General features: G+C 40.1%; 2 protein-coding genes across 2 annotated transcripts; both read left to right on the top strand.

The window, feature by feature from the left end:
• The first annotated feature begins 5,902 nt into the window (after nucleotides 1-5,902).
• LOC129235803 (aminopeptidase N-like) lies at nucleotides 5,903-11,679 on the top strand. The gene is made up of 6 exons (XM_054869842.1): nucleotides 5,903-6,739; nucleotides 6,807-6,962; nucleotides 7,015-7,489; nucleotides 7,551-7,789; nucleotides 10,032-11,268; nucleotides 11,346-11,679. The coding sequence occupies exons 1-6, from the start codon at nucleotides 6,177-6,179 to the stop codon at nucleotides 11,511-11,513; spliced, it is 2,838 nt and encodes a 945-aa protein (XP_054725817.1). The 5' UTR covers nucleotides 5,903-6,176; the 3' UTR covers nucleotides 11,514-11,679.
• A 392-nt stretch (nucleotides 11,680-12,071) lies between these two features.
• Nucleotides 12,072-12,670, top strand: LOC129236827 (uncharacterized). Its single transcript, XM_054871076.1, has 2 exons — nucleotides 12,072-12,419; nucleotides 12,497-12,670. Exons 1-2 carry the CDS (start codon nucleotides 12,072-12,074, stop codon nucleotides 12,668-12,670), a joined length of 522 nt encoding a protein of 173 aa, XP_054727051.1.
• Nucleotides 12,671-13,613: the final 943 nt, after the last annotated feature.

Here is a 13,613-nt window from a genome sequence, read left to right as displayed (position 1 = left end):
AGGTACCGCATCGAATACTTTCAAAGCCGGAGCGCTTATATCAATTCGGACGACATGACCCAGTCAACGTAGCCGCTGGATCTTTATTCCCTGCGCTATGTCTATGTCGTCGTAAAGCTCATACAGCTCATCGTTCCATCGTCTACGATATTCGCCGTTGCCAACGTGCAAAGGTCTAAACATCTTACGCAGAATCTTTCTCTCAAACACCCAAACGTCACTCCATCGGATGTTGTCATCGTCCACGCTTCTGCGCCATATGTTAGGACGGGCATGATGAGAGTCTTGTAGAGTGTTAGTTTTGTTCGTCGAGAGAGGACTTTACTGCTCAGTTGCCTGCTTAGTCCAAAGTAGCACTTGTTGGCAAGAGAGATTCTACGTTGGATTTCAAGGCTGATATTGTTATCGGTGTTAATGCTGGTTCCTAAATAAACGAAGTCTTTTACAACCTCGAAATTATAACTGTCGACAGTGACATGGGTGCCGATACGCGAGTGCGCCGACTGTTTGTTTGAAGAGAGGAGGTACTTCGTTCACCACCAAACCCATTCGCTTTGCCCCTTTATCCAGTTTGGAGAAGGCAGAACTAACAGCGCGGTTGTTAAGGCCGATGATATCGATATCATCGGCATACGCCAACAATTGTACGCTCTTATAAAATATTGTGCCTGAGGGATTAAGTTCTGCGGCTCGTACGATGCTCTCCAACATCAGGTTAAAGAAGTCACACGACAGCGAGTCACCCTGTCTGAAACCTCGTTTGGTGTCAAACGGCTCGGAGAGCTCCTTCCCAATTCTGACGGCGCGGCTCGTATAGAGCAACGTCATCTTGCATAGCCGTATTAGTTTTGCGGGGATACCAAATTCAGACATCGCGGCATACAAGTAACTCCTTTCCGTACTGTCGAATGCAGCTTTGAAATCGACGAAAAGATGGTGTGTGTCGATTCTCCTTTCGTGGGTATTTTCCAAGATTTGGCGTATTGTAAATATTTGGTCGATGGTAGACTTTCCAGGTCTAAAGCCACACTGATAAGGTCCAATCAGTTTGTTGACGGTGGGCTTCAGCCTTTCACACAATACGCTGGCTAGAACCTTATAGGCGGTATTTAGAAGACTAATCCCGCGGTAATTGGCACAAATTGCAGGATCACCCTTCTTATGGATTTGGCAGAGCACACTTAAATTCCAATCGGCAGGCATGCTTTCATCCGACCATATTTTGCATATAAGCTGATGCATGCACCTTACCAGTTCCTCGCCGCCATGTTTGAATAGCTCAGCCGGCAGTCCGTCGGCGCCCGCGGCTTTGTTATTCTTTAGTCGTGATATTGCTATTCTCACCTCGTCATGGTCGGGTAGCGGAACAACAATTCCATCGTCCACGATTGGGGTATCGGGATCTTCACATTCTCTGTGACATGCGCAGCTGTCACTGTTTAACAGGTTCGAGAAGTGTTCCCTCCATAATTTAAGATTGCCCTGTACGTCAATCACCATTTCGCCGTCTTTGTTCTTACAAGAAAACGCCCCGGTCTTGAAACCTTCTGTAAGCCGCCGAACTTTCTGGTAGAATTTCGGGCGTTGTTCCTGTTGGCCAGCATCTCAAGCTCTTCGCACTTACGTATTTCGGCCCCTCGTTTCTTCTTTCGGATAATACGCCTCTCTTCCTTTTTTAGCTCTCTGTAGCGATCCCAAATGGCTCGCGTTGCGCCCAATCGCAGCAATCTATAGGCGGCATCCTTTCTTTCAGCGGCAGCGTGACATTCCTCGTCGTACCAACTGTTTTTTCGGGCTCGCCGGTATCCGATTTCTTCTTCGGCGGCGGTACATAGGGAACGAAAAATGTTGCTCCATTGCTCATGCATGCCGGTTTGATGGGCAGTGGTCTCTGAGAGAAGGAGTGAGAGTCGAGTGGCGAATCTTCTGGCTGTCTGTTGTGATTGCATCATTTCGATGTTGAACATTCTTTGCGTAGGTAGATGTACGTTTTTTGCTGCACAGAGGCGTGTGCGCAGTTTGGCTGCAACAAGGTAATGATACGAGTCGATGTTGGGTCCTCGGATCGTACGTACATCTAATACACTAGAAGCGTTCCTCCATCTATCAAGACATGATCGATCTGGTTCCGCGTTTTTCGATCAGGGGACAGCCGGGTAGCTTGGTGTATCTTTTTATGCTGGAATCTGGTGCTGCAGACGACCATGCTTCGAGCCCCGGCGAAGTCGATCAGCCTCTGTCCGTTACTGGATGTTTCGTTGTGCAGGCTGAATTTGGCGGGTCCCAAATCCAGCGCACAACCAGCTGTCCTGGAATGCTTCGCCTTCTCACGTTAGCTCACTTCCGAACGGGTGTTCGGAAGCTACCCAGAGGATACGTGGGCTAATCCCGGACGTTGTGAGCTGCTTGAACCATATGTAGAAGAATCGTCCTGACCACTCCCAAATGAATGGCGATCAAAAACTTTCCCCACTTGCGTGGACTTCTACACATGGAACCATCCTCCAGATATATTACCACCTAAAAATATAAAGCAAAGATTTTAATTTGGCGACAAGCTTAAGTAGATTTTTGTTCGGTCTCATTGTCGCAATGATCATTTATGAGTTAAGGTAATGTAAATAAACTTTTCCGATATTTGAAATACCAAATCGTGGTATTTTTCACTTGCTTCGTTGCGTCGGAGAGTGCTGGGAAAGTTAAAAATATTTTTCTTCCATGTATAGTCTATTTGGTATTGTTGGAATAATTCAGAAAGAAAAAAATTAATCTTTTTCTTGGTCTTAATCTCATCAAAAATATAAAATCTATACAAAAAAATAATGGGAAACTCGTTTTACCAACCAAAAGGAAGCCATGAAAAAATCGAAGCAATCGGCTCTGTTGACTATACCGAAAATAGAGTTCCAGAAATGTTTCGAGAGCTAAATCAAACGCTGATGTATGTGCGTTGCAATTGAGGGGGAGTACTTTGAAGGCGATAATGTAACTTTTTCGGAATACCATAAGCTTGTATTTTGAATTATCTGAGTATATTCCGGGAATTTTCTTATCAATTCAAAGGTATAGCTCATTCTCTAACAAAAACTCTAATAACAATCCAAGTTTCAGACTTTTTAAAAAAATTGGAGAATTTCAAGTACTTTCCATTCCAACTCCACGGTTTTTAATCAGAATTTCTAGAGAAATGTATGGTATGCAGTTTTGCAGCGCATTATTATTATTAGGATTCTAGTGGGCTACTATTTTAGATGGATAAAAAAAGTTAGATATGGCTCAAAAATCCCGTCAACTTTTTGTAATTTTTTTTCTTTATGGTGTTGGGCATTTTCTCTATATCCAAGAAATGTAGTGCATTTGTTATGCGAAGAAAATGCGCAACACCTTGAAGAAATAATATACAAAAATCAGAAAAAATTAAAAAAAATACAGTAATTTATTTCCTTAGTTGTTTTATTAGATACGATTTAGTTTTGATTTCAAATTAGTTATGAAATTCACGCAACAACTACAGAATAGGCAATAATTATTAAATTCCTATCATAAATATTGGTGATAAATAGCACTCGAATCTACTTATTGAACTCGTGATAAGGGTAATCTCAAAAACTATTTTTAAGAATTCCTAAGGTGTGAGTGACTATCTAGTATGAGTATCTGAAACAAATTTTTATGAATGCAATAAAATAGCAATCGAACTATTTAAATTTTCTCCAAAAATAAACACAATTATTGAGATGATAATATTTACTATCGCCAAAATGCCCTTGAAACTAGTCAACACCTACATTTGTACTTAGAAATTGAGTTGATTTTTCTGAAAAATAGCTATACACCTACATATACATCTTAGATTCCAATTCCATTTCATCCAAACTAGTTTCACAGTGTAGAGAGTCACTGGCTTCAAATTACTCTGATATGAGTTCCCGGACACAGGAAAGAGAGTAATGAGAAAGCAGACGAGCTAGAAAGAAAAAGTTCGGCTCTAGACATAGCAGAGTTGGTAGCAGTTGCTACCCCATTCAATACAATTAAAACATCCATTGCGTCACACTAAAGGGTTTTTCAATAAGGGCGGGTAGATGTTGAAATGGAATAAAATGTGGTTTGCATGGTCTAGGTCCATATGGTTCAATATGGGCCATAAGAAATTGGAAGGGCCACCACGTCTACCGAAAAATGGGCGCAATGCGCGCAACGTTTGCGTTAATGAACACTCATTTTGATAATAAAGTTTTATCATTTGAACGTGCTGTTCAATCGTGTAACTTGCCATGATGATTTGGCATAAACAACTGAATAATAGACAAAAGATTTGACAGATGTCACCAAAACAAAATGGCTGCCAGAGGGCGCCAAAATCGACCCGCGCTAATTGAAAACCCCTTAACTATACTTTAGCCGTAAGAAAGTGGAAGCAATTAACTACATCTACTACAACAAGATAAACATATCCATCGAACAACATCCAGAGAAGGAATTATCTGTCAGGATGTTCTCGCTCAAACATTTCACGTAATACTGCAATCCTTATTGGTCACTGGAAGCCAGACTCAATTTTTCTTTCAATCGCATCTGCAGAGGGGGTAAAATAGTGTCTTTCTTTTTATGCGAATGTCCAACTTCGCTCTTTCGGTTAACCTTACTAACAAATTAATAAAATCTCAGGTATAGAGATAAGAAATTTGCTGTTATATCTGGATCTCACGACATAGATCTGACTTAAAAAAAATAAGACATCACACGAGAACAGTGATAATAAAACGGAGCCAGTCGCTAATTAGGATTATTTAAGTAGAAATACTCAACCACTTCAACAACAACAACACTTATACATTTAGCGAAAATCAAGGTAATTTAATGATAGCAAACTTTATTGATCGAAGGATGCAGTGTATGAAACTACAGATCTATCAAAGTACTATCGCTAATGAACTACTTTTAATGCATGTAAAATATCACTAGCACTATCGGACATGCTACAAGGTTTTTTTGAACCCACAGACAATGTGTAGATAATGACAGCCCTCACATGACATGAATCGAGAAACATGAGCCATGTATTGGCAACGTAGTGTTCAAGTTGCCTGGCGATAGTTGCATAACCCTGACTTAATTTGATTGCCAAATCCAACCTTCTTAAATAAACTCGTGTGACTCCCTTAAACACATCGAAACAAAACATACACTGGGCCTGACTTGAAATATTTAGGCTCTAATTTCTGCAAATTTTTGGTGTGCATCTTATTGTAGTCCTTCAAATAAAATATTCTACAGTTTCGCCACTAAACTCAAGGACGACTTCTATATCTTAGTTCGTGCACCCTGAGGCAATATGAGTAACCGATTTGCACGCAAGAGTAGAATCTTTAGAGGGGCCACCTCGATGCATTCGCTTTCAGGATCCATTAAAGTAAGCATTTAAATGTGTTCAGAAAGAAAGAGAGGCGTGTTATTCGAACTAAAATTCGAGAAGCTGAAATATGGGAGTTTAAAGAGTTCAAGAGCAGAATTGAGAAGGATCTTTCCGAGCAGTTTGATACCAAAATAGGTTTCAGGTAGGCGACACCCTGTCATCGGCCTTAACAACTGTGTCGTTAGTTATACTGTTTTTAAGCTGAATAAAAAATCAAAGTGGATGGGTCTGATGATGAACGAACACAAAACGAAGTACCTTCTGCCATCAAACTAGCAGTCAGCATTCACTCGTCACTGTTGACAATTATATAAATAATTTCGAAAAATGGTTTTGAAAACGGACGAATTCAACCATTGACCACTTTCGTCTTTCATTTGACTTTCAATCGTTACCAACTGATCTCCTCCTTTCAAATAATCTAAATTGAACACAGTGAAACGTCCACAAATAAAATTTCCAGTCGATATCTTTTTGTTAAGAAACCTACATATGTACATACATATACTGCAGAAGTATACACATTCACGTTGTAATTAGATTCAACGAATTGTAATATCAGCGAAATATCGGCGTCTTTCAAATAATAGGCATCTGAAGCATTTTTAACCCAATGGCTATTAAATATCAACACCAATAAATTATTTATGGTTTAAGATAACAAGTTTCAGCTTCAAATTAAAATGTTTAAAAGGGCTACTCCACATAAGGGCTCAGAATATTTTGCTAATTGCGCTGAAATCGCCGAAATCGCGAGATGTACCGCAACAAAGTGAGCGGAAGTGCTATATTTTTGGCCACGTTGGCTATTATTGTATCCTGCCCAGCGGCAACCCACGGCTCCGGTACACCGCCTCGATATGATAAGCATCCTGCCGCACGTTTCATACCTAGAAAAATCATTGCTTTGAGGGATACGGATGCTGATCTGAATTATCGGCTGCCAAACGCCACCGAACCACTACACTACGACGTCGAACTGACAACGAATGTGCACAATGGCACGAAGAGATTCACAGGCACTGTAAAAATTCTATTAGAAGTTATCGACAACACAAATACCATAGTTTTGCATGAACGTCAACTGTCAGAAATCAAAGCAACCATTTCAAACGCAAACGGAACGGGTGGTGTTCAAGAACAGCTAAGCACCTCGTATGAGGAGGCACGTGAATTTCTTAGTTTAACACCAACAAACCAGTCCCTCACCTTTAGCAAAGGCACCTTTTGGGTTTTGACCATCACCTATGCAGGAGAATTGCGTGTCGATAATTTGGGATTTTACTTGTCCACCTATACAGATGAAAAAGACAACACACAGTAAGTGAAATCTTGACCGTTATCAATAGCATTTTTCATGGAAACCGCGTGGGCTTTATACTTCTAGTTATTTAGCAACGACACAATTTGAGCCGACCGATGCTCGATATGCATTTCCATGCTACGATGAACCAGATAAGCGTGCGACATTCACAATCACTATTAACCATGATCCCTCATTAAATGCCATATCAAATATGCCTCTGGACGAAGAGATGAGCAGGTAACTGTGATAAATAAATGTCGTAGGTATGTATTAATTTTTCCCCAACTAGACCTGGATATTCTGTCTTCCAAAAGACTCCTAGTATGTCAACTTATTTAGTAGCGTTTGTTGTGTCCGATTTCGAATATACCGAAGGAGTGTTGAACTCGATTCTACAAAGAGTCTACACCCGTCCAGGTGCAAAGCAGAATCAGCAATTGGCATTGGTTTCCGGAATGTTGTTTCTGCAAAGCCTTGCTGAATACTACAATTTCGATTTCGTACTGCCGAAACTCTATCAAGTTGGTGTCCCAGATTTTGCAGCTGGTGGCATGGAAAACTGGGGCTTAGTTACGTATCGAGAGGAGTATATGATCTACAACAAAACGATATCGACATCACGTGAACAAATATATGACGACAATATCATTGCCCACGAATACTGTCATCAATGGTTTGGAAACTTAGTAACTCTCAAATGGTGGACGTATCTTTGGTTGAAAGAAGGTTTTGCTAACTTCTTCGCTTGGAAGACGATAGATGCGGTAAACGATCGAAATTATGGTAAAAAAGTCAATTTTATATTAAGCTTTTTTTGTTTATTAGACGTATCCTGACTGGGACGTCTATCAGATGTTCCTTATCGACGACTTTCAAGTTGCACTCGCTGCAGATGGTTCAGGCGACGCAAATCCAATGACGCATTACGTGCAAACTCCATCCGAGATCTCTGCACGTTACGATGATATTTCGTATTCGAAAGCAGCCTCGGTACTGTATATGTGGCAGTGTGTGCTGACCGACGAAGTGTTCCGCCAAGGACTAAATCTTTATTTGACTACAAAGTAAGTGTGTTTGGACATTTATCGCAACCCATTATATAGGCAGCACCTCTCATTGAGAATGATCGTTGCATAGTTTGTTGGATAGCTATTAGTTAACATATGTAGAGATTGTTTTATCATTAAGCAATCTGTCATCACGCGGGTTGCTGTTATGAGATCTAACAGTTGAGAGAATGGCTTATATGAAAGCTGGTAGTAGTATTCTAAACACAATTCTTTGAGATTTCAAGGCGAAATACCATTAGGCTAACTAACATATAAGTGTAATCATCGGATGGCGACCCAGGATGAAGGGATTAGCAATTTATTTGCTATATATTGCGATATACAGACATTCATACAATATTAAACTTATATATGATAATGACATATACGATAAAGTATTCTCACCTTCTGATAATTGAAACGTCCTTGTCCTCTAGTCGTTCTGGAGTGATACTAGATTTACATTTTACAACGAAAGTAACCTCGCCCAATAACGTTTAACACGGTAGGCGTTATTAACACTAGGGTGGCTAAAACTTTATAGGAATTTAGGGTGTGGCCTAAAGAATAGGAATATCAGGAATTATATAAAAGTGAGTGCATTAGCGTTGCACTCCCTTCGCACTCTGGAGAATTCGACTATTAATCCCCTTCCTCAACAGCTTACTCCACTAATTGTAAGGAAGTAGTAATCTCAATTAGTTGATTTGGTGGAGTAATAGTTTTTTCTAACAATCCAACTGTACTATAAGTATTTACGTTTACATATGTTAAGGGAACCGATTTACCAAGTCGACCCGCCCATCCAATTTACGTGCTTATGTACGACTTTTTGAGAAATGTTGCAGCTCTTAAGTCTTCCTCTTCTTAATTTTTGCGATAACCGCTTACGCGATTTTGGCCGAGCTTAACAAAGCGCGCCAGTTGTTTCTTTCTCGTGCTAACTGGCGCGAATTGGACACACCAAGTGAAGCCAAGTCCTTCTCCACCTGATCTTTCCAACGCTGAGGAGGCCTTCCTCTTCCTCTACTACCACCAACAGGTACCGCATCGAATACTTTCAGAGGCGGAGCGGTTGTATCAATTCGGACGACATGACCCAGCCAACGTAGCCGCTGGATCTTTCTTCGCTGCGCTATGTCGTAAAGCTCATACAACTCATCGTTCCATCGTCTGCGATATTCGCCGTTGCCAACGTGCAAAGGTCCAAGAATCTTACGCAGAATCTTTTTTTCGAACACTCCAAGCGTCGCTTCATCGGATGTTGTCATCGTCCAAGCTTCTGCGCCATACGTTAGGACGGGCATGATGAGAGTCTTGTAGAGTGTTAGTTTTGTTCGTCGAGAGAGGACTTTACTACTCAATTGCCTGCTTAGTCCAAAGTAGCACTTGTTGGCAAGAGAGATTCTACGTTGGATTTCAGGGCTGACATTGGGTTTGGTATTAATGCTGGTTCCTAAGTATACGAAGTCCTTTAAAACCTCGAAATGATAACTGTTAACAGTGACGTGACGACTGCTTGTTTGATGACAGGATTTACTTTGTTCTGTCCTCGTTCACCACCAAACCCATTCGCTTTGTCTCTTTATCCAGTTTGGAGAAGGCAGAACTAAGGCCGATGATGTGGATATCATCGGCATACGCCAAGAATTGTACGCTCTTATAAAAAATTGTACCTGAGCAATTAAGTTCTGCGGCTCATACGATCCTCTCCAACATCAGGTTAAAGAAGTCACAGAACAGCGAGTCACCCTGTTTGAAACCTCGTTTGGTATCAAACAGCTCTGAGAGATCCTTCTCAATTCTGACGGCGCTGCTCGTATTGAGCAACGTCATCTTGCATAGCCGTATTAGTTTTTCGGGGATACCAAATTCAGACATCGCGGTATTCTTGGTACATCTATACAAAGAGGTGCGCGAAAATTTTTGGCTGATACCCGTATTTTAGTTGCGTATTAAAGGTACTCTTTTATTTGACTTCTTCCATTTTCCTGTGAGGGACAAAATGTATCTACATATTACGAACATTTTCCTTGCAGTATTTCACATAAAATATCTCAGATGTAAATATTCTCCAATTTCACCACAAAAATCTTCAAAAGCGATGTATGACAGCTATTATTCTTTCGCCCTTTTTCAAAAGCCTTTGCCATAGCATGGATTTTTTCGGTTTGATGCTGTACGGTATTCAACAATCCCTTATTTGTTTTAATATTAAATTAATTTTTTTCTATCACTATTTTGAATTTTCCAACAGTCAGTATACTGCTACTGATGAGTCGCAACTTTTCGAAGCTCTTAGTAATGCTGCTGATGCACAAAACGTATCACTTCCTGCGACTATGGCGGCTATGTTCTCAAGTTGGTCTCAACAATCCGGTTATCCTCTACTCACCGTTACACGTAATTACAACAATAACACATTCACCATAACCCAAGATGCTTTCTTCCCAAACAAAAATCAAACATCTGACAAAACTTGGTACATCCCCTTGAATTATGCCCACAAATCAAATCCAGACTACCGTAACACCACCGCATCGCATTTTATGCTCAAAACGAAAGAAATCGAAATCAGCGATAATAGTCTAGCAGCTGATGATTGGTTGATTCTCAATAAACAATCGACCGGTTTCTATCGCATCAATTACGATGAACAAAACTGGAATCTTATCATTGATGAGCTGAAATCACGACCATACAAATTCCATTCACGCAATCGAGCTCAACTAATTTACGACCTCTACCAGTACACTTCTACAGATCGCATTGACTACAGCATGCTATTTAATTTATTGCAATATCTGCCGAACGAGGATCAGTACGCACCTTGGGCTACGACCTACTCTCTAATTTTTACATTGAAAGTGTATCTGAATAGTGATACGGAATACAACAATTTCTTACTCTACGTAGCCTCATTGGTGACAGGACATTTTGAGAAGTTAGGCCTGAATGATGTATCTGGAGCACAGCGTCTTACCGTGCTAGTACGTAACCTCATCATTGAACTCGCTTGCTTGTCAGGAGTTGAGAGCTGTCTGACGGAGACGAATAACAAATTAAAGGAAATAGTGAACAATGGTATCACCATCGAACCAAGCTTATTATGGAATGTATACTGTTACGGCATACGTCAGTCCGGTGATACTGAATTCGATTTTGTCTATAACCAAATATTGCAATCCAGTGATCAAACGTTTCGTGACTCACTCACCTCTACATTGGGTTGTTCGCAAACCGAGTCTCAACTACAAAAATTTGTGAGTAGCTCAATCAATATGTCTGTTGAATGGCGATCACAAGAGCGCATCACCTTACTCGGTGCAGTGTATTCGAGCAGCAGTGTTGGACTTTTAGTGTGTATTGAATTTCTCAACGAAAATTGGGAGGCATACAGTAATTTAAATCCGGAATTCACCGGAGTCAACCCACTTTATCAAGCAATGGTTGACATGTCCACCTACATATTTAACAATGAACAAGAAACCAAAGTGAGTATTGAAATATGCACACTTCTTATTTACACTATCTTACAATTTGTCACCCATTTTGTGATGTATCTTTACAGTATTTGGCGTTACTGGATAAGGTAAAGGGCAGCGATAAGCTGCCAAACGATTTGGAGACTGTCGCCAAAGCAAATATTCAATATAATTTTGACTGGTTGAACGAAAATCGTGATCCGATTATGTTGTGGATGAAAAAGTTCGCCCAGGGTGGCAGTGCTGCACTCTAAGGCGAATGGCTGCTGAGATATCGGTATTAATAATCGGAATATATAAGTACATAGTAAATGAGGCAGTGCTGCTGGTATTCCCATAGTTCTTTAAACCATATGAAATCGATAAATGTATGTAATTTAAACTATAAGTAAATAAATATCATAAATAACATAATTTAAATATCTCTAAAATAATTAAATCTTTGGATGAAAGGTCCTGTGGCCCTATGTTCCACCTTGTAATTCAAGGAATTCATGATGATGGTAAAAGGTCCGGTACAAAAGCATAAGTCCATATTTGGTTTCTAGAAAAAGCTTTAGTAACCTGTGGTTTTGAAAGTTTGGTAAGACAGTTGTATATTTGAACATAATCGGGAATTCAAAACATGAAATCAATCACGAATTTGCAATATGCGCTTTAAAAAAATACCGTTGGGCACCTTCGAAAACTGCGCTGAGGTTTTTGCTATTAAGTCGCTCTGCCGCAAGTAGCTACAAATCGTAACGAAGGCTCATTAAATAGAAATGTGGGCAGCCCAGTTGGTGTCTCAAAGGGAAAGAATGTGCAACGAAATGCCAGATCTAAAGATTACCGATTTTTTGACTAGAATTTGCAGTGATCAAGCGTTTCGTGACTCACTCACCTCTACATTGGGTTGTTCACAAACCGAGTCTCAACTACAAAAATTTGTGAGTAGCTCAATCAATGTGTCTGTTGAATGGCGATCACAAGAGCGCATCACCTTACTCGGTGCAGTGTATTCGAGCAGCAGTGTTGGACTCTTAGTGTGTATTGAATTTCTCAACGAAAATTGGGAGGCATACAGTAATTTAAATCCGGAATTCACCGGAGTCAACCCACTTTATCAAGCAATGGTTGACATGTCCACCTACATATTTAACAATGAACAAGAAACCAAAGTGAGTATTGAGATATGCACACTTCTTATTTACACTATCTTACAATTTGTCACCCATTTTGTGATGTATCTTTACAGTATTTGGCGTTACTGGATAAGGTAAAGGGCAGCGATAAGCTGCCAAACGATTTGGAGACTGTCGCCAAAGCAAATATTCAATCTAATTTTGACTGGTTGAACAAAAATCGTGATCCGATTATGCTCTGGATGAAAAAGTACGCCAAGGTTGTCACACGCGGCGCTTTAGTATAGATTAATAGCTTTTTTGTTTTCTAAATATGTAAAGGGCTTTATTGAAATGCGTAACTTTAAAATAAATACAAGTTATTGTTTAAACTAAAAGAAGAACACAAATCAGATAAAAACTGAAACTGTGCCTAGGGTTAAAAAATATGTGCGTCGTCTGTAGGATGAATAATTCCATCCGAACTGTGTTAAACAAGTTCAAAGAGGTGGAGGTAAGGTCACTGTTAGAAAGTTGTTGAAAACAGCATGGCTTTGCTCAGCAAGGCAATGTATGGACGACACGTGCTACTCAAGGCTGTTTAAGAGTTCGAAATAGTTTAATTCTGGATCTTTATTATTCCAGTGTTAGTATTATTGTAAATTGGAGGAAGGAATTCGACCAATAATTATCTATAACATTAATTAGATGCGTCTTGATGTTGTTCCACAAATGAATGAGTGGAAGGGATATGTTGAATGCAATGATAATATTAATTTTTCAAAGAGGAATGCCTCAAAAAGATGAATTTGCGCCTCTGTAGCTGTCTTAAAATAAACGTTAGATACGATCTTATGGCTGGTAGATCTTTTATTGTGCGAAATTCTTATAAATCTCAATAGATTTCAGATCTTAATTTAAAGCAGATATGTACAGATATATTCTTCTCTTCATTGGCGCGATAACCGCTAACGCGATTTTGGCCGAGCTTAACAAAGGGCGCCAGTCGTTTGTTTCTCGTGCTAAACAACGTCAGTTGGAAACACCAAGTGAAGCCAAGTCCTTCTCCTCCTGATCTTTCCAACGCAGAGGAGGCCTTCCTCTTCCTCTGCTACCACCAGCTGCTACCGCATCGAATACTTTCAAAGCCGGAGCGCTTGTATCAATTCAGACGACATGACCCAGTCAACGTAGCCGCTGGATCTTTATTCCCTGCGCTATGTCTATGTCGTCGTAAAGCTCATACAGCTC

This window comes from Anastrepha obliqua, chromosome 1, assembly GCF_027943255.1.
Source record: "Anastrepha obliqua isolate idAnaObli1 chromosome 1, idAnaObli1_1.0, whole genome shotgun sequence".
In the NCBI taxonomy this organism is placed as follows: domain Eukaryota; kingdom Metazoa; phylum Arthropoda; class Insecta; order Diptera; family Tephritidae; genus Anastrepha; species Anastrepha obliqua.
Note: the sequence above shows the minus strand (reverse complement) of the source record. Positions and strands in the feature narration are given on the sequence as shown.